The sequence below is a fragment of the Mus pahari genome, chromosome 5 (genome assembly GCF_900095145.1).
Source record: "Mus pahari chromosome 5, PAHARI_EIJ_v1.1, whole genome shotgun sequence".
Classification (NCBI taxonomy): Eukaryota; Metazoa; Chordata; class Mammalia; order Rodentia; family Muridae; genus Mus; species Mus pahari.
Genome location: NC_034594.1, coordinates 114,656,344 through 114,677,839, shown reverse-complemented (window position 1 = coordinate 114,677,839; position 21,496 = coordinate 114,656,344). Strand labels below are relative to the sequence as shown.

Genomic DNA, 21,496 nt, shown 5'->3' with positions numbered 1-21,496 from the left:
TTCTTTCTTTCTTTCTTTCTTTCTTTCTTTCTTTCTTTCTTTCTTTCTTTCTTTTTCTTTCTTTCTTTCTTTCTGTAGTGTCATTCCATATACTTGATTAACAACATTTTCTGCTTTTCACCATTCCTCCTGCCAAATAGGTAGCTTTACTTGTTGACTTGACATGTTTAAGGAAAGGGAATCTATGTTAAGGGGTTACTTTCAGAACCTTGTCTGTGAGGCATTTTCTTTATTGTTAATTGATGTGTGAGGTCATAGTCCACTATGGCTAATGTCACTCCTAGGGAGGTAAGTCTGGCTGTATGTAAGAAAGCATGTCAGCAAGTAGTGTTCTTCACTGTTCTGTTCTTTGTACTTCCAGGTACCTTCCTTGAGCTCGTGCCCTGGCTTTCCTCAAAAACATGCTGGAATTTGTAAGCTAGAACATACTCCAAATTGCTTTGGATCAAGGTGAATTGATCGTAGATCTTGTCTCTTAGCTGGCATGAAGGGATGAGAGGCCAAAGCTTGACAGGTAAACTGCCTGAGCAAACAGTTTAACAGGCTAAACATCACCCTTATCAACTGGTAATAATTCTAAATGTAGTAACTCTAAATTACACCAACAGAGAGATTTACATCACAGAATAGATACTGTTAAATTTGACTTGTACATTCTGCCACTGAGAGACTCATTTCCACTGTCTGGGTACTTTTAAAATTTCCTTTCTTTTATCTCGTTGCTGGAGAACATAAGTTTCCTTTTGCTGCTTTTGAGTTTTGCAGACTTTAAAAACAGACTCTGAAGGAAAAGGGAGGGCAGTTTTCTTAGTTTTTACAAGCACAACAATAGCCAGGTGAAAGAGACTCCAACAGTTGCTGGAAGAGAGAAGATAGATTTGAGACTGGATTTAAACTTGGATTTTCTTTGTTAGAAGTCACTGAGGTGCGTGGGCTAGGTACACGATGTCTGCCAACATCATGGAAACTGGGGTGAGGTGTTTTCAAGGTAGCATGAGGATAGCAGGCGTAGTGGGACTTTAGAATTTGGTCTGATACTGGAAATGAATTAATATATGGAGGGGGAAATATAAAAATGTGATTTTATTCTGAAAGTTGGCAGGTTTCTCAGGATAATTAGGCTGAAAAGCTCCAATTGTGTCTGGGTAGAGAGAGAAAACCCTTCACTTACCTAGCAGTAGTGAAATGGTAGGTTAATCTGTTGATGATTGCATACAGGGTAAATTTATGAAGATTTAGAAATATTAGAAGAAAAGATAGAGATTAAAAACAATTCAGATGCTGTGGAGAAACTGTAAGTATGGAATGTAAAACCATTTAGAGTTCAAGGTCATGACCATGCCTGGAAGAATGAAAGTAAGAGACTGAAAAGAACATTTATATAAGATTATTGAAACATCAAGCATTAGAGGGAAATCAGGTTGGCAATAATCACATTAAATTTGAAACAACAACCTGTGGACAATGCAGGGGAGTGAAATAAGAAGGGGAAAATGACTGAATTTTACAGAACTTGGTCTCAGTGCTCAGTTTTACAGAACTTGGTCTTTCATTTGTATAAAGATATATCGTTCATTATAGAAATCTACAGATACATTATTTTGGTAGAGTAAGATGAAATTAGCTTTCCAGGCATAGTTATCAATTTATAACTCAACCCAAAAATGCAGAAAAAAACTCTGAAAAATATTTTCATGCACACTTTGAAATAATGACTGTTTCTATAGGACTCAGAATCACACACACACCCCCAAAATCAAAGAAATTAATTTTAAATTATTTGGTTACCAGATTTTGTGACATTTTGCTCAAATCTACTCACCTCATATGTGATAAAATTTATTCAATTTCTAAAATAAACTTTTATTTATTTTGGAGATTAAAATGGTTTCATTTCCCCTATTCTTTTTTTTTTTCTACCTACAAATCCTCCCCTATACCCTTTGTTGTTCTCTTTTAATAGACTTGGTTACTTTTATTTATGATATATATGTTCCTAAATCTATTAACACAACCTGCTTACTCTCTATGAGGATATTAGCGCATATATAATTTCAGTGCTGACCACTGGTAAACAATTGCCGTTCCCTTCCTGGAGAAGACTGCTTCCCCTGTTCTTAGAAATCCTAGTTGACTATAATTCTTTGCATAGGATTCGGGACTCCTTAAAAATGTTTGAGGGATCATACAGTGTTCACTCACTTATTCATTCATTTGTTCACTAATTCATTCATCAGCCAGGTCCAGAGAAGGGCTGATTTATGGTCTGTTGTCTAGTAGTATATATCTTCTCTAAATGACTCTTGTCAGTTAGTTTGAGATGAGTAATTAATATCTTGATACCTTTCAACAAGATAATTATTTATGACTATCTTGGAATCAAATAACCCACTAAAAGAGTAGATAATAAAGACTAAACCAATTCTACCTCTGCTACAACTAAATTAAACATGGTAAATAAAATACCATATTTAGTTTGAAAACTTTCTTCTATAAAATGTGTAATTAGCTTTTGCAAAGCATGGAAGAAAAACGTATATTACCGCCTGAGAAGCAAATCATTAAAGTAATTTCTCTTTTTTATTCTCTAAAGAAATGAATTGCTTATAAGGGTCATATTTTTAATATGGCTTATATTAGTTTTCAATGCACTATTCTGTGCAATCATATTACCTGTATTCTGCATGAACTACCACATTGTAAGAACTTTACAGTGTACATTCTTTCCTGTAGAGCTGGAAGTTCTTATTCAAATTAAGGGTATCTGTTCTGTGTGTGGTGAAAACAGATTCTTTACATGTTTCATCTTTAACTGTTATTGCCATTTCAAGGTAGGTTAATTAATTTTCTCAGGATTATGGATGTGAGAAACTGAATGGCAGTTAGGTTAGGAACACACTCAGGTTGTAAAGTTAATGATGTCAGGAGAGACTCCAGGTGGACACTATACCAGATGGCCTTTGCTGCTCTCTGTAATAGCTTAGTTTTTTATGACTTTCCAGTTTATCACATAAAACTGGCAGCTATGTGGCTTTAATTATAGAGCATAATGTTTAATACATACTTTAAAAATACCCAGTATGTTCTAAAGAATGATAGGTTTTTGATAACTTGATATCAAAATAGTGATATTTTATGAATATATAAATTATATAAGCACACCTGTAAGTGGTAAGTTGAGATTTTGAGAAGGAAATTTCCTAAAAAAATCACAGTTCAAATTGTCACTCTAACTGAGGCTCACACCTAAGTTCCTACCTGTGAGCTATAAGTCAATCTATAAACTTGATTATGACATAGACGTTGTTACCAATGAAGGAATGAAGATGAAGGGAAGCAGGTGAAAGAGTTGAGGATATTTGAATTATTTTTGTAATTCAGTAGGGCACAAATTTGTTTTGGGCATCTAAAATCTCATTCACAAAATGGAAACTTTCAAGTGAAACTTTCAAATGATTCTAGAGCAATCTCAAGTGACTCAGATTTGTGATTTCGAAGTGCTCCTTAATCCACTTCTCACAAGGAAACATTTCTCTGGTCAGGTCTGACTGCCCATGCTCAGTGATTACCAAAATGGATATTTACAACTGAACTAATTTAAGGAAAGATGTGAAAAGAGGGAGAGTAAGGTTGCAAATTCTTTCCTATCCCGAGTAGATTACTTTCTGACAATATTCCATTCTAGATACAGGCAAGTCTTGGGTCACTGCTAAGAAAAAAACCTAAATCAGAACATGGTCCGTCCTAAATCATGACAGCTACTGAACATAATTTTTAAGAATTTAATATGAAGCTATAGAAGAAATACATCATTATTTAAGGGAAGAATTATTCGCTTTATTCCATACCAGTCACTTTATGTACTACATAAGTATTTGCTTCACGAACAAATGGATAAACAGATGCTCTAAGGTCAGCTTCTGTGTCCCAGGTCCACTTCTCATGCACAAATAGAATCAAGTACTTTACATATGGAGACCACAATGTAAATGATCACAAGGCTACGCCCCCGATGCATACCTGAACAGAGTCTGCACATTCACAATCGTCTTGGCATCTGCCATGTAGTCTTCCTCTGCACTCATGGTGCTTTCTTTGTCCACCACCACCATGTTGGCAGCAAAGGTCACTCCACACCTGAGCAAATCATCTAGGCTTTGATAAAAATTCACAAGGAAAAAGAAACAGAAGATCTTTAAATAAACTCCACTACTGCACTCAGTGCCTATATCTGCATACTGGTTGGCTTCTGTAGGAATCCTTATAGCTGAATTTATAGATAATACAGATAGACACTGATGAGAACTGTAATGCAGTATGACCTACTGATATGAAATTCAGAATTCATCAGATACTAACAGTTCCAAAGCATCTATATTTGGAATCTGTGCTCAGTAACATTTAGTATATAAACAGTTCAATAGAAAGTATGACAATGACTCATGCTTATAGCTAGTGAATTATTTCAAGGGCAAAACATTCTAATTGGTTTAAGTTGCTAAGTTGCTTTTGTTGAAAATATAAAAGAGGAAACAGCTATATTAATTTAGACAATAAGCTGAAGTAGAAATACAAAGGTATATGATATGAATCTATACATGTCCATATTTAGAGAGATAGATAGATAGATAGATAGATAGATAGACAGATAGATAGCTCTATTTAACTGCCAATTGTTCCTGCATTACAATAAGTAGGGTGTGTGTCTCTGTGTGTGTGTGTGTGTGTGTGTGTTTGTATTAAAACAATTTTTTAACAAGAAATTGAACAGTCCAAGTTTCTTTGTCTCTATGAGGTAACTAGAGAAACTGGGCTATAAGTAGTTGTGAACTATTCTGGTCAGTTTTAATTCTTGTTTCTGCAAAATATATTGACTGGTATCTTCCTTGCAATTTAAAAAAAGATGTTTACTATTAACCCTGACCTAGGCATCAACTAGTTTCAATGTCTTTGCTTTTTCACACAAGAAAAACAGTACAAAAAAATGGGGTGAGACGAAACTTGACCTAGCAAAAGGATGGAGTAGTTGTACGGTTCAGTGAGGACAGATAAGAAAATCAGTTAATGTTCATACATCCTGATTCAATTTAAAAAAAAATTAAAATGTAAAAAACTGTAGTCACTGCTGATATTAACCGAAGATAGTTTCCGGACATCTCATAAAAGCTCATGAGGGGGTTAACAGACTTCAGAGGACTATTATGAAACCTCAGCCTAAGATCTAGGGATAATCTGGGGGTGTGTGGTGGGGAGACAAATACTGCACTTGAATTTGGAGCAATTCTGTGACAGATATTTTATAGCTAAATCTGTTTACAGAACTTTTCTTCACAATAAAATTGGACAGAGGACAGAATCGTAACATCCAATCAATACAATGATCATCAAGATAAATCCCTAGTGTTCTAGATTTCCCTTTTGTGTAGGAGATTCACTGTACTTTTTTCTAAATAGATTAAATAATATTTTAGAAATTATCCGATAAGGACTGGGGCTTTTCAGCATATGCAACTCCTTAATTTAAGCTACATCTAGAGGGTTGGAGAGATGGCTCAGCTCACTGACTGCTCTTCAAGATGTCCTGAGTTCAATTCCCAGCAACCACATGGTGGCTCACAACCATCTGTAATGGGATCCGATGACCTCTTCTGGTGTGTATGAAGACAGCTACAGTGCACTCATATACATAAACCAGAGCAATACAGAAAATGTTAGATGTGGTCCCTTATAAAAGATTTGGTGATGACTAAGTCATCTTGCTTCTAGTCACTTAGGAATTTCAAGATATTTCCTTGTATTTTTGGCCTTTATAGCTTTTTCTACATCAGAATTTTCTCTTATAATTTTATAGAACAAGAGAAATATAAACCGGTTAGAAGTTGGTTTTATTGAATCAGAGCAGACATGATTTTGCAAAACAGAATTGAACGCTGGACAAACGCTTTACTAAGAGAGCTTGTTCTCAGTGTCTTGGAGCACCCTGCTTTCATGTGCATTTGTTGATTTCATCCGTAAAGTATTTCCTGCTGTAGTGACTCGGGACCATGAATTATTAAATGATGTATTAGAATTTAGACAAAACAAAAGGTTGGGATGATATTAGTGAAACATGCAGAATCTTCGGGTCCTTAAGGCTTTAATTTTTCTAATTAACATTGTAGCATTTTTGAGTAGGCTGTGAACCTATTTTTATGAATCCTGGCTATCTTCTCTCTGACACTTCTCCGCTTTTTTTTTTTTAATAGCTCACAGCCCCTTTTTTTAAAAGCATGCTGCTTTACACTGTTTAGCCACCAGATGGCAATAGCAGCCAATGAAACCCATCCGAGTGACACTCAAAAGTTGGTTTTGCCAGGGATGCCTTTTTTCTTTTCCATGACTCACTCAGTTTTTCCAAGTTGGAAAATGTGAAATTTGCAAGTGTGAGGAAGTATTCTTGTTTAAATGGTTTTATTTTCATGAGAATTTCAAACATAAGCTAACAAGAATTATACAGGGACACTCCATATATAATTCCCTCTCTAGTACACACATGTGCATATAGATATGGTGACCAACCTTCAATAATTATTAGTCTACAATCAATCAATCCTCTTACATCTCCTTTGTAATTTAATATTCTTAGTTTCCCTTTTGACAATCACAGATATTTTGCAGTATTTCATGCTATTAATCTGGTGCTAATTTATTTTTCTGATTAATAGTGTCACAAAAATGTTTATATTTTATATTTTATGTTAACACACTGAATAATTGCATGCATAACATAATCTTTTAATTAACAAGTTATATAATTATGAATTGTGACATTTTCTTGAATAAATTTTTCAATATAGTGTTACTACTTACGTTGAAAGTATGGTAATGTGGAATTTTAAGGTACTTTTGGATGTCACTTTATCAGTAACAGTACTGCAAAAAAATGCTGCATTGGCAAAGGCTGCAAGACTAAAATAGCTTTTCAAATGTGTGAACCTGACCAATCTGACATGCAGCAAGGTCTGGTGCAATTCAGCAATGGAACACAGCTTAGCAGTATGATAGGGGGTACACAGCACAGCGGATGTGCTCTGCATGCAAAGGTCACCATATTTACTGTACCAACACGACAAAGTACACTCATCATGCAGGAACAAGACACAGCACTTGACAGATCACAGGACACTACACTCGTCATGTGCCATAGACATTGTCACCTACTTGTCAATAGAGCCCACCATGTAGTAAACCATTGGAAACCAACAGATTGCATCCAGAAAATGCATATCTGGCCTATGTAGCAGATGGGTTACAAAAGGAAACACAGTGTCACAACAGAGGCAGCACTTCTAGGGAATGGAAGCAAGTTCGTTTAGTTTGCATTTCCAAAACCAAAGACAAGATACATCCTACGTTGACCTTTGGCTTGAGAATATAATTGTACTTTTTATCAACCATATGATACATTAAGAACTGTGAGTTTTAAATCAGAAACATTGTGGCATAATTCTGAAAAATACAGATATTATTCTTGATTAAGACAATACTTATACAATATTTCAGTTACTCAATGCAGAAGAGAATTTGACAATGAAGAACAAATGGTTGTTGTTTTCTCAGATGACCTCATACTACAAATGCCTTTAACAAGCAATCAATAAGCTTGAGTATCAAGAGAGCTTTGTCTAAAGAATATTTATAGTCACACCATACTTCACATCTCAACGTATCTAGTATATAGTCTACATATCCATGGAAAAAGTCTGTTGCCTAAAGTTGAATTGACACTATTTTACCTTTGACTTTACTGTCTTACCAAGGTATATTGTTGAGGAAATGTTCATTATAACTGAAATCTTTACATGTAACCACAGCAAAGGAAAGAACAATAGAGTTCAGCCTTGCTTAGAGATGACTTAATAAGTTACAACTACTTTAGAGCTCTTAAATCCTGCATTCGTTCACCAAGCATATATAGACCCCAAAACTGTTCAATGGACTTTTAAATATATTATTTGTATTAAACAGTAGCCAGTCAATTTATAACCTATAAATGCATACAGAAAGCCATAAAAATGTAATGCTTTTTTTTTTTCTAAAGAGAAAATAATCACTGGGCACCCAGGAAACAGAATTGGAGAATACAGCAGAAAGGTAATATTTACTTTGGGGGTTGGCAGATGAGGAACAATTTGTCATGAACAAGACAGGAGGGAAATTCTAGGCCAAGGTAATGAGAGAGAATCTTGCAATTTCCCAGATTCTGAGCCTCAGGTGGATAAATTCTTTTCCAACTATTTTCTTTCTGTTGATTTCCCACCTATCTTTTTCAGCTCTAAATAAAATAAAGTTTAATAGAGTAATGTATTTTAAAAAAGCAAATAAACTTCCAAATGATGACACTGTTAGAATTTTGTCTGAATTCTTCTGGATATTTAATTTATTTGGCATATTGAATGGACCAGTTTTATTGTATTAAACTGCCACAACTCAGTTGGAAAACTCAGAATTGTTTAACTAATAAATCATATGAACCTTTTATAATCATTTCTAGTTTACTTTACATATAATATTGGTATGTTCACCAAGAGATGACTCTTGAGCATCTGTTTAACAAAGAGCTCAAGAAAACACAGAGTGAATATTATTCAGTCTTTAACCGTCTCTAATGTTCTTAAGTTCTTAATATTCTAAGACATGTATTTGCAGGGTTTAGGATGGAGATTTCAATTCAATTTCTAGAAACTTTCTTGCTTCTTTAACATTAGGAGGGCAGCTGAAGGGGTTTGCAACCCCATAGTTTGCAACAATATCAACCTACCAGAGGCCCCACAGCTCCCCAGGACTAAACCACCAACCAAGGAGTACACATGGAGGAACCCATGACTTCAGCCACATATGTAGCAGAGGGTGACCTTGCTGGGCACCAGTGGGAGAAGAGGCCCTTGGTCCTGTGAAGGCTAGACTCCCTCCCCAGTGTAGGAGGATGCCAGGCAGGGGAGTTAGAGGTGGGTGGGTGGGTGAACACCCTCATAGAAGCAGGGGGACAGGGAATGGTATGGGGGTTTCCAGGAGAGAAACCAGGAAGGGGATAACATTTGAAAAGAAAATACTCAATAAAAAATAAATAGACAACAACAACAAAAACATTAGGAGGGCAATATTTTATGGCTTTCAATACTCTTCATAATTTTAGAAGTGTACTTAAAGATGCAAACACCAAAAGCGCTGAAAAATCAAGGTGGTTTTGGTCTTAAAAAGTCATTTCGCTTGTATCTTTTTGGCTAATTTTAAATTTCTAGATCTTTTGATTTTGGCTTTTTAAATACCATTCTTAATTATTAATTGTAGATATGTTCATGGGCTTCCATGATATCTATTTTAATGTGGTATATTCTTTTAGGATTAGATTATTTCAGTTTCTTTATAGTATTACTCTAGGGCATTTGTTGTTGTTGCCATTTTTAGTTTTTTGTTCTTTGGTTTTTAGTTTTTTTTTTGGGGGGTGTTGTTTTTGTTTTCTCACAAGGTCTATACATTTTGGAACTCTTGAGTAAATGAATCATTAAATTCAGTAAGTGACTTAAACTGTACCCAGGTCTCTGAAGCAAATAAGTCTTTGTGCTATAGTTACTGTCAAGGGAGAGATAAAATTCAAGATGAGACTATTATAACTTTTTCCTCTTATGACTGGTATAGATAAGCTATTATTTTTACAAGAAGTGTCTTTTTAAAGAAATCTCATGAACTTTGGTTATGATGTAGTTACAACATATATTTAAAATGAGTAAAATATCTTCCAAGTTCTTAGAACTTGCTTTTAAATATGGATTCATCTTTATGTGATTTCAGCAATCTCAAGGGATAATCTAATCATGTAAACCAAACAATGTAAATACATACTCCTAGTGAAACACAGTGACTAATGACAAATCTGTGGTTTAAAAGAAACTAGAAATATAAAGAAACAAACAACTTTGCACTCCTGAATTTTATAGCTATTCATTTATCTGAGTTGACAACAGTAGCTAATATACAAGGCTGCTTAATAAATTAGTTATACATAATTGGTCAGTTTTCCTTCTCATTGGGAGACAGTGAATTGGCAGGCATAACTTTACATTGAGAAACATTATTATTGAGAAAATAAACAGACACATGGAACATTAATTGAAAACATGTCCCTTGTCTCTTTTTTATTACACATATTTAAAGTAATATGGAATGATTAATATAGAAGAAAATTATTCCTAAAACACAATAAACTGTGTGTACTTTTTATCTGTCAAATAGAGAAGCCTATCTGTTCTATAAGAAGTCACACGAAAGAAAGATGGTAAAAGAATCAACAGATTTTTCTATAAACTTCCTAAAAAATTGATCATGTGAAAATAAATGTATGCACCACATATAAGACAAGTTTTTACACATACTGAAATATTTTAGTTTTTTTTAATCTAAGAGACAAAGCTAAGCATGTCAATGAAGTAAATGCATATCTAATAAATTTGTAGGCTAAAGCCAATCAAAACAGACAAAATGGCTAGTTATGAATGAAATAAAATGTTGAAAAAAATACAAAGCATGCGATGTTCTAAAATAGAAGTGAATAAGCTCATCGGTTAACTGAAGCTCTGAGTGTAGTATCTAATAAGAACACAGGCTGTGAATAAAAAATCTTATACCTTCATAAATATCACACAATACCGTACATATATTAAAATACTAAGTAGATCACCATTGCCAGAGAGTGAAATCATACATTCTGCAGATTTGCAAATTTCAACAGAACCCATTCTGTCTAATTAAATTATTAAGCACAATATTTTTATTTCAACATCAAGGAAAGAATGTAATATACTTTTATGATCAAGTTAATTTCATCAGTATTTTACAACTACATTTATGTAGTCTTTTTATTCTTTTAATTGTTTGATCAGGGTCAGGAGAGATGGCTCAGTAGCTAAGAGCATCTGCTGCTCTAGCAGAGGACCTAGATGACATCCAGCACTAGTAGGGCAGTTCCCAACTTTACTACTTGAGGACCAGCGAAGCCAACCCATTTTCCCCATGTATAGATGGCAGTCAGGCAAGTGCTGCACAGAGATTCACGAGGGCAAAACACCCAGATAGGTATAACTTTTAAAAATGTAAAGAGTTTAAATTTAGTTGCAAGTGGCTAAAATCAATGTGTGTGTGTGTGTGTGTGTGTGTGTGTGTGTATACCTGTAGTTTGTTTTCAAAGCTTGGGTGTCTTACACACTAGGCAGGTACCATTCTACTGAACTACATCTCCAGACTCTGTTTCTTCATCAACTGGATTTTTGCATAAGAACGTTCAGTAATTTAAATAGTAACAATGTTAAAGTTTTTATAGGAGAAGAAAATCTAGCATTTTCAGGCTGTCACATATGCTGGATCTTATGCTAGTATGTTACATATATTATCTAAGTCTCCAAATAACTTGAATTTTCTTATTCTTTATAAATTAAGGAGAAAGTGAGATGGGGCTACAAGAATAAAATAAAATGGTCTAGGATGCTCTGGAGGTTAAGTTTAGGTATCATCTCAATTCTGTATGAAACAAAACTGTCCATTACTATAATTTGTAAATAAGCTTAAGTGCTTAGGTACTGCATGTAAAGAGATTGATTTATTTAATAAAAGATCAGTGTAAAAATCCATGGCATCAGAATGGCTCTGGCACTTCTTTGTCTATGTTTGGATAATATATTATAGCTTTGACTTCCAACTAAATTTTAGCTAGACGACCTTTAAGGTAGAGGCTATAATCAAAATATTGGAAATCATCCTAGCACCACAAACAAAGGAGAACAGATGGTAGAACCATCAGAACTGACAGCACTCTGATGATGGTAGAACCATCAGAGCTGACAGCACTGATGACCTGTGGAAAGATCAGAGTGGCTCTAGTGAGCCACAGGAAAGATGCTTTCAATGTGCTAGAGTTGCACTTGAGGACCACTGAAATGTGCAAGTCTTTCTAGCTATGAACATTCTGAACATCCTGTTGTGTGTTGAACGTATAAACTGTATTTGCGTTCTGCTACATCATTTTTTACAACATTTCTTTTCTTGTTATATGGAATTAATTTGTATTTTTTATTAATTTATCTCAATAGGCACTCACTTAATATTAATTCCACCACTGCTCATTTAAACTTGGTGAAACTCTCAAAATTAAGCAATAATTGCTGAAGTGTATAAGATTATTATTGTGAAAATTCTTAGAATATAGAGCTCTGTTAAAGAGACAAATCATCATTTCTTGTAAATTTGTATAATTCATTGCAGAAAGAAAAGCAATTTCAGACCAGCAGGTGTGTCATTGTTTCAAAAGAGGGAGAAGGGACTACATAAAATTTCCAGGAGCATTATTTATTGAAGTTCATTATTTGAGTATACATTTCAACAAAGGAACTAAAGACAAGCAAAAATGTTAGATGTTAATTTTGAGACATACATGTGATGCTAAATGTTTTATATCATGTCCTTGAAATTTAGCAAATAAATTGAAATAATTATAATACTTGTAATATGGTAATAAAATAATGTTTATTTTGAGTAAAAATAAAATTATACTCAGCAGGGATCACAAAACAACAGTATCATGTGAATATTTGTTATCCAAACTGTCAGCAATTTTTAAAAAATGATGTATTTTCTGTAGTTACATGTGGAAATTAAGATAAGATAGTGACCTTTAAGACTAATTATGAACAATATACATTGCTCAAAACCTATGAGTAGGGTAAAATCTTACAGAAATAAAAAAAAATTAACTTGTTGGTGCATAGCTGGCCCTCATCCTAGAATTGACCAGAGGAACTTTGCCTGGATGTTATTACATCTTTAGCTCTGCTTCATAACATTGATAATGAAAGTTTATTCAAATGTTTAAATTAAATGTAAGCATTATGATTGTTAATTCCTTGAGTACATCTCTCTGGTGCCATGATTTTCATGTAATATGAATATATAAAACATAATAAAATTTAAATGTTAAATATGATGAAATGGAGTGAATTTCAACATTTGCTACTATAATAAACCATGTGCAGGAAAAGAACACTAACTTTTTTTTTTCTTTTTTATTATTATTTTCTTTATTTACATTTCAAATGCTATCCCGAAAGTTTCCCATACCCCTCCCCCCACCTCTGTTCCCCTACCCACCCACTCCCACTACTTGGCCCAGGCCTTGCCTTGTGCTAGGTCATATAGAGTTTGGAAGACCAAGGAGCCTCTATTCCCATTGATGGCCGATTAGGTCATCTTCTGCTACATATGCAGCCAGAAACACAAACCCCAGGGGTACTGGTTAGTTCCTGTTGTTGTTCCACCTACAGGGTTGCAGCACCCTTCAGGTACTTGGGTACTTTCTCTAAGAACACTAACTTTTAAAGTTAGTCTTTATGGTTTAATTCCCATAGGGTAGTACTGAATGACTATATTTACACATACAAGGACATAGTGGCCTGTCGTAATCCAGAGGAGAGTTTGCAGATGTTATGTGTGAAGAATCACATTCAGAAATTAAGGCTACATAAAGAATCACAGGACTAGATAATCCTGATGAACAAACTGATCCTCCAGCAATCTGAAATATTAGTGACATTTTATTCAAAATGAAACAGAATAAATGAGATGGCTTGGCTCATGTTAGATATAATAATGAGGTAAAAGACAAATGACTAAGAATATTTCACAAAACTTGAGACTGAAAATGAAAAGTATACCTTTGTTTCGTAAGCAGAACACCACTGCTAAATTTAGAGAAAATGAGTATATTTTGGGGGGTGTTAGGGAAGAGTTATTAATCAGGACCCCAGATTTAATATTGAAATAATGTGAGAAAGATTATAGATCGGTCTGTCTGGCCTGAGTATTGACAGATGATCCTCTACACATAGTCCCATTTTGTCTTTTTTTTTTTTTTTTTTTAAGACAGGGTTTCTCTGTATAGTCCTGGCTGCTGGTTGTCATGGAACTCACTCTGTGGACCAGGCTCGCCTGGAACCCAGAAATCTGCCTGCCTCGGCCTCCCAAGTGCTGGGATTAAAGGTGTGTACCATCACTACCTGGCCCACTTTTTCTTTTGAAGGCTCTTACTTCTTTATTTTTATGACAGGGGGGTTTAATTGAGTCAGTTTGATCTAGTCGTTCACAGTGAAGAAACTTTATGACAGTCTGAAAATGCTGATCTTAAATTCTGTTTATAGTGTTAACCAAAAAGCCCAAACTGAACATTTAACTTAGTTAACCGAAGTGTCTGTAGTACCAACTTAGTTACCCTGCAGAGAACCTCCAGAATCCAGAGTGGTGAAAACCCTTGGAGGAGCTTGACAATCTCTATTGTTATAGACTTCCTACACCTGGCTGTCACAATACTGAGGTTTGCTTTCGTATGATTTAATTTCTTCTAACACTGCAACCATGGCCACTAGTTTATTCACAATTATAGGAGGGGCACTGTAACTTGAACATAATAAAATAGTTTGACCATTTCATTCAGAAACATGTGCATTCGTCTGTAGGATTTTCAAATTACCCTAAAAAGTTCCAGACATACGCTTGTGATACAGCATAATTTGTTTTCTGTTATGGTATGCTAACATTAACATAAGTAAAATACACAGTGACATCTCATGGTATAACATATAAAGGCACATAAATAAATGCTTCTCTGATAATAAATGACTAAAGAACAAAATTGTTCACTTTTGGCAGGTATCTTTAAAGCTAGTTAATTAAATTGCAAACATTTAAAAAGATATTTCAATGGCTTCTTTTCACTGATCCTGTGAGTAGATGACCATTTGCATATTAATTTCAAATAAAATTTGCCAATGATACTTAACTAGAATTGATGAAACATAATCATAGCCAATAATGCTTAGCATTATAGCATAGATTCTATCTCCCAATGATTTGTGCACCATAATATATCTGATTTAAAACTATCAGTTTTCAAGACAATGTAAAGTTAAATTAAAAATTCTGTCTGTGTATCTTAAAATATACTTACGGGTTATCCAATAGCAGAACTATGGGATTTAATTCTTTCTTTGGTCTATAATATGCCCTGAGAGGTACAATAAAATTATATAATCCATTTCCAGCTGTTTCAGCTGCAACTATAATTAGTTTATTTTTGAATCCATAGGCTTTTGCATCTTCATAGTAGTTATGCTGGCAACTCTGGAGAAGAAAAATTATACAAAGAAATGCCATTTTTATACACCGTTAAAATTTGGTGGAAGAATATAAGATATATGGTTACATAAAATTTGTCAACCTAATTTGCTAACAAATTGGAACACAGTTGCATTTGTCTTTGCTCAGTTCTCCAACTTGATGTAGGAAATAAAAGTGTGATCAATAATGAAAAGGAGTGGGAAGTATACAGGATGGTGATGAGAATGGACTGTGTGCACTGGTTGCTGTGCAAGCTAAAAGTTGGAGCTGTATAGCCGCACACCATCTGTTTTGTTATAACATAGATACGTGAATTCTGTTTCAAAAATATATTGATGTTATAATTAAAAAGCCTCAGGGGTATATCCAGTCTAGTTACCTAGGGTGATATAATAAGAAAAAAATTAAAAATGGAAAAAAAATAGAGAAAAGAAAACTGTGTTGTGTAAGTGCAGACAAGGTTTAAATAGTAAGAAGCAATACACAAGAAAGAAAGCACAGAACTTCATCAGAACTCACCACAAAGTTGGGGTAAGAAAAAAATTGTTGGGAAAAAAATGTTGCTATTCCTAAGTTAGACTCAAAGGAAATTAAACAACATTACTAAGTCAAGACAGTTTTCAAGCTCAATTATCTGCATGCCTAACGGCTACAGTGGTTATCTTTCTTCACCATTATATGTCTCTACATGGACTTCTTTTTGTTTACCTGGGTTGATATTAGTTAGTTCTCTTTGTGTTAATTACTTATGAAGTACCCTTTTGCCATTATCCCTTAATAAAATTATTTTTTAAATGGCAAAATGTAGCACAATGTGTGAATAAAAACAATTAAGCCCTACAAAAACTACAGATTTTGCTGTTACTAGGTTTGGAAAATAATGTTAATTATGTTTGAATAAAAATGTAGAAGCACTTAAGAATTAACAAAATTCTATTTAATATCCAAGGCAGCTGTTTAAACATACTATATCTATTTTTATATATCTTCTCAAGTTGAGCAATGCAACTCAAAATTAATTCAGGGTTAAAGATATAAATCAGTGGTGAAGCACTTCCCAAACTTGTTTGAAACACCAAGCTCAATTTCCAATGCTAAAATAATTAATAATAATAATAATAATAATAATAATAATAATAATAATAATAAAATCCACATATTTAATGCAGCTGAGAGAAGCAATTGCACAACAGAGATCAAACTCTTATTGCAAATGCAAAACACAGGCCAAAACTAAAGGCTAGGAGCTAAAATAGAAATCACAATCAAAAAGGAACCTTATTCAAATAACTATTGATTGAGGATTTTGTATAAATGTCCAAGTCACAGGCCTCAGAAGAGTCAGTGAATCGTAATTCTGAATAAAAATAAGTGCACAGTCATAGACCTTATTATGAAAGCATAGACCAGCCAAGACTATAGGATTTAATCAGCCATTAAGAAAGAGTGAATATCAATAATAATGATGTCTATTTATAGTGACCAGAAGGACAGAGGCATTAAAAAAATAATTACTGTGGAACTGGAATCCAAGCAAACTGTCTTCCAAGGATGAAAGTAAAGAGAGTCCAGTGGCAAACATAATGGGGAAGAAGTTGTCAACATCCAAATCTCATTGGTAGAAATTCTAACAGCTGAAAATGAAGCAGTAGGGAAATAATCCAGAAAAGCAGAAGAAAAATATCTAACGGAAGAGAACAGTAAAGAATAGGGGCATAGGTCTTCATAGGATGCACTAGGGAGAGTTTTAGTTCTTATATTCAGATGCTACAGCCATATAAAGCCCATACTTTTTTTTTTTTAAAAGGGGGAGGGTACGCAGACACTACAGCTGATGGCAAGAAGTGCTTGCTAACAGGAACCTGATATAGTTGCCTCCTGAAAGGCTCTGACAGAGCCTGACCAATACAAATGCAGATGCTTGCAGCCAACCATTGGACTGAGCACAAGAACCCCCATGGAAGAGTTAGAGGAAGAACTGAAGGAGCTGAAGGAATTTGCAATCTTATAGCTAGCACAGCAATATCAACCTATCAGAGCCCAAGAGTTCCCAGGTACTAAACCACCAACCAAAGAGTACACACAGAGAGACCCATGGCTCCAGCTGCACATGTAGCAGAGGATGGCTTTATCTGACAACAATGGGAGGGAGTCCCTTGGTACTGTGAAGACTTGATGCTCCAGCTTATGGGAATGCCAGGGTGATGAGGTGGGTGAGTTGGTGGGGGAGCACCCTCATAGAAGCAGGGGAAAAGGAATAGGATATGGCATTTGTAGAAGGAGGATAACATTTGAAATATAAATAAATTAGCCAACAAAAGAAGCAGGGGGCACTAAGAAAAGGACTGGAGAATACTGATGGGCTGATGCTTAGAAAAGTTAGAACTTTTGAAAACCAATGAATTTATGAAATTCTTAGGCAAATGGATGTAACTGGAGTATATCATCCTGAGTGAGGTAACCAATCACAAAAGAACTCACTTGATATGCACTAACTGATAAGTGGATATTAGCCCAGAAACCTAGAATATCCAAGATATAATCTCCAAAACACAAGAAAATCAAGAATAAGGAAGACCAACACGTGGATATTTCATTCCTCCCTAAAATAGGGAATAAAATACCCATGAAAGAAGTGGCAAAGTTTGGAGCTAAGACAAAAAGATGGACCATCCAGAAACTGCCCCACCTGGGGGCCCATCCCATAATCAGCCACCAAACACAGACACTACTACATATGCCAGCAAGATCTTGCTGAAAGGACACTGATATAGCTATCTCTGTGAGGCTATGCCAATGCCTAGCAAATATAGAAGTGGATGCCCACAGTCATCTTTAGGATAGAACACAGAGATCCCAATGGAGGAGCTAGAGAAACTACCCAAGGAACTGAAGGGGTCTGCAACCCTATAGGTGAAACAACAATATGAACTAATCGGTACCCCCAGAGCTCGTGTCTCTAGCTGCATATATAGCAGAAGATGGCCTAGGCAGCCATCATTGGGAAGAGATGCCCCTTGGTCTAAAAATCTTTATATGCCCCATACAGGGGAACAGCAGGGCCAAGAAGTGGGAGTGGGTGGGCAGGGGAGCAGGGTGGNGGGAGGGTATAGTGGACATTCGGGATAGCATTTGAAATGTAAATGAAGAAAATATCTAATAAAATAAGTTTAAAAAAAGAAAAATTAGAATTTCAACATCCATGAATTATCACAAGGTAAGAGAACTACTATGTTTATGAACACACAGACGGGACACAGTTAAGAAAATCCAAGGGGACAATATGAAAATAATGTTGAGAAACCTTGACCAGAATAGTCAGCTGACACTGTGATGATGAGATCATCCCAATTCATACATTTCAGAGACACAATGGAGCCAACTGATTAATGCCATCCCATAATCCCAAACAAAACATCCATTTTCAAAGCAGATCCTCTAATACCAGCCTAATATTATTGGTACAACCAATAATCTCTTATATAGCCATAAAGTAAGAAAACTGCATAATTTTCCTGTATTAATTTAGCAAAAGATTGTTAGTAATCTTCTTTTAAAAGTCTTCGACTGCCCCTTTTCTCTGAGAGCTGAGCCTTACTTGGGGATAATTCAGTTCTACTCTCTTGGTTTCCTGATAGTTTTCCTACACTTTATAACTGTATGTTTAAGAAAAGAATTGAGTACATTATAAATGGACACTAAAATTTATGGTATGCTAAGAACAATCTTGAAAGAAAACATCAAAAATACTCTAAGTGAAAAAGAAAATATACCTGTAGAAGGGGTCAATACAGATGAACAATGCTGAAACTTTACATCTGTTAATTTAGCAAAGCTGACAAGAAATCTCAAATGCTTCAAAAATCAAAGAAAAGAAAAGACAACAAATAGTAAGGAAGGCCTTGAAAAATAGAATTCCTGATGCCAACGAATGGCATGGGATGATTAAAAGCAACAGAATGACGCACAGGCCAACTTAAGATAGATAAAGCTTGGAGTTTACAAGCATTCTATCTCCTTTAAGTGCAGGAGCAGACAGTATTTATAACAAAGAAAAGAGTAAGAACACCAGCTCCGTAATCAAACACCTTGAGTTAAATGTAAGAACATAACTCTTATAGGAACACTACAGAAGTCAGAGCATTAAAATTATATTCATTTTACAGATAAGTGAAGTGAACTTTATTTATGACTTTCTCAAGTTGCACAGGCTGTGAAAGGGTGCAGGTGTTATAATTTTAAAGCCAAATAAACAGTAAAAGAAATTCCATTTTTCTGATGCAAAAGGCCCAGAAAATTCTGTAGGGTGTGTGTCATTCCACTTCAACCTGTTCCTCATTCCTCCGGAGTAAAAAACATCAAAGGAAAAAGGCAAAAATGTGCACATTCTCAGAGTGTTTTGCTTTGAGCTGATTCTTTAAGACATTCATGCAGGAAGAGAAAACTACATAAAAAATGTGAGAAGGAGATATGAGTCAAGATACTTGGGTCAGCTTCAGCCTAGCCATAAATGCATGTAAATCCCTTTAGTCAAGAGGTTGTTCATTAAAGCATAGATTCGATATGTGAGCAAACACAAATGCTGATTAACTAATAACCAAAAGTGGTTTAAGAGTCTTGTGCCTGTCTTCCCTTTTAAAACCTGACTGACTGGTTAACATAACTGGATAATTAAATAGAAGTATAAAACTGTTATGTGATTTCTTTTCAGTGAGGACAAAAAAGTAAAACTGACCACTTTCTATAATCAAGTTTATATGCTAATATATTTTAATCAAATACTATAAAATTAATTATGTGCAATAGCTTATGCTATAAATTTATTAATAGAAAAAATAAAACCCACCTTGTCTAATCTTAAGCAGCAAAAGGGCACTTTTTCTTGAAGTAGGTGACAAAAAGTAGGTGAACTTCCTATGTATGGGGAATAAGGTGGGTAGCCTTTGGCATACCTGTAAAGCAATATGAGATATTACACTGGAGTAGTCATGGAAGCTAGGACCCACAGATTTGAACTATATGTACAGCATGTTTAAATTATCATTAGTGAATCTAGGCTTCCATCATGTGATGAAAATCACATATTTTAAAAATGAGAGGCAGATTATGATGCAATATGACAGATTGCAATATCTTATGATCTGATAAAAATGTTTCCTATCATGTGAAAGTTACATGAGCTTTCAGTTCTGCATGCATGAACTCAGCACCCCTGTAACACAGGCATTCACACTCATGCTTAATTGAGTAATGGGCGCTATGTGTTTGATTCAGAGAGAAAGGTGAATAACTACAAATATTTCATAGCTGTTTCTTTTTAGAAAACATTTTTCAATCCTCACCCTTGGATGTATAAACATGTATCCATAGTAAGGAATAATATCATACCTTGCAAAGTATATTTAAAGCAGACTGTATTAAGATTGGCTTTATTATTATTCATTAGACAGACACATATAACTAAAGGGAAACAATTATTTTAATTAGTCAAAAACATGGTTTTCCCCAAAATTGTTCTTAAAATATTATCAAAGAAATTTAATTTGTTTACTGACTTTTGAGACCAGCCACCTGCACATTTTGGCTACACTAGTTTGGAACATGGAACTTCTAAAAGGCAGAAGCTTAAATGTTAATTAGTAAATAAAAGGAAATTACTGAAAGCAATATTTTCTCATCCAAAACAGAAGCTCTTGAGTTTTGGTAACTTTTTCCAAGACACCATGAAGTTAAGGCCTTGTTGAAACTATTTTCTAGATACTATTGTTTGGGAAGTTGAGTTGAGAACATTTTATAAATTTAGATGCTGATAACCATTACTGTTACCTTAATATGACATTTATTTTCCTATTAAAATTTCCTTCTACCTCTCTAAGTTTTAGAAATCTAAAAACAGAATTTTTTTCACACTTCAGAACATCATTTCCTACAGCGATGGTTGCCTGCAGGGAAGGTTGTCTAGTCTGCTGGTGTTCCCATTCTGTATTCTATAGATATACTTGCATATTTGGACCACAAAATTCTTTGAGACAAGATTTTATCTACAAGTATGTTGATATTTTCTGAAACAAGTAAAAATTATGGATGAATTTGAAGTGACTTTTCTGTTTCGATGGCAGCTCAGTTTCAGTTTAATAAAACATTAAATGAGCTTAAATGAACTTTATTGCAGGATATGATCAGTGATGATTGGGTTTATATCACTAGTCCCAGTAACAGCACTTAAAATGCCTAATGACATAAGTCACTCAGCATAACACATCATAGGAACAGTCATTTTCCCTCATTTCAATTACGT

General features: G+C 34.6%; 1 protein-coding gene across 5 annotated transcripts in view; it reads right to left on the bottom strand.

Moving 5' to 3' along the window:
- The window catches only part of Kcnt2 (potassium sodium-activated channel subfamily T member 2), a 349,821-nt gene that overhangs the window by 64,524 nt on the left and 263,801 nt on the right, over positions 1–21,496 (bottom strand). For 4 of the 5 annotated variants that reach the window (XM_029539117.1, XM_029539120.1, XM_029539119.1 and 1 more), the window contains exons 18-21: positions 20,045–20,150; positions 15,029–15,201; positions 7,201–7,272; positions 4,021–4,155 (exon numbers count right to left, since the gene is read on the bottom strand). In XM_029539117.1, coding sequence (XP_029394977.1) covers positions 4,021–4,155; positions 7,201–7,272; positions 15,029–15,201; positions 20,045–20,150 — 486 coding nt within the window. The remainder of the gene's footprint in view (positions 1–4,020; positions 4,156–7,200; positions 7,273–15,028; positions 15,202–20,044; positions 20,151–21,496) is intronic. The other variant, XM_021197657.2, reaches the window with a different exon arrangement.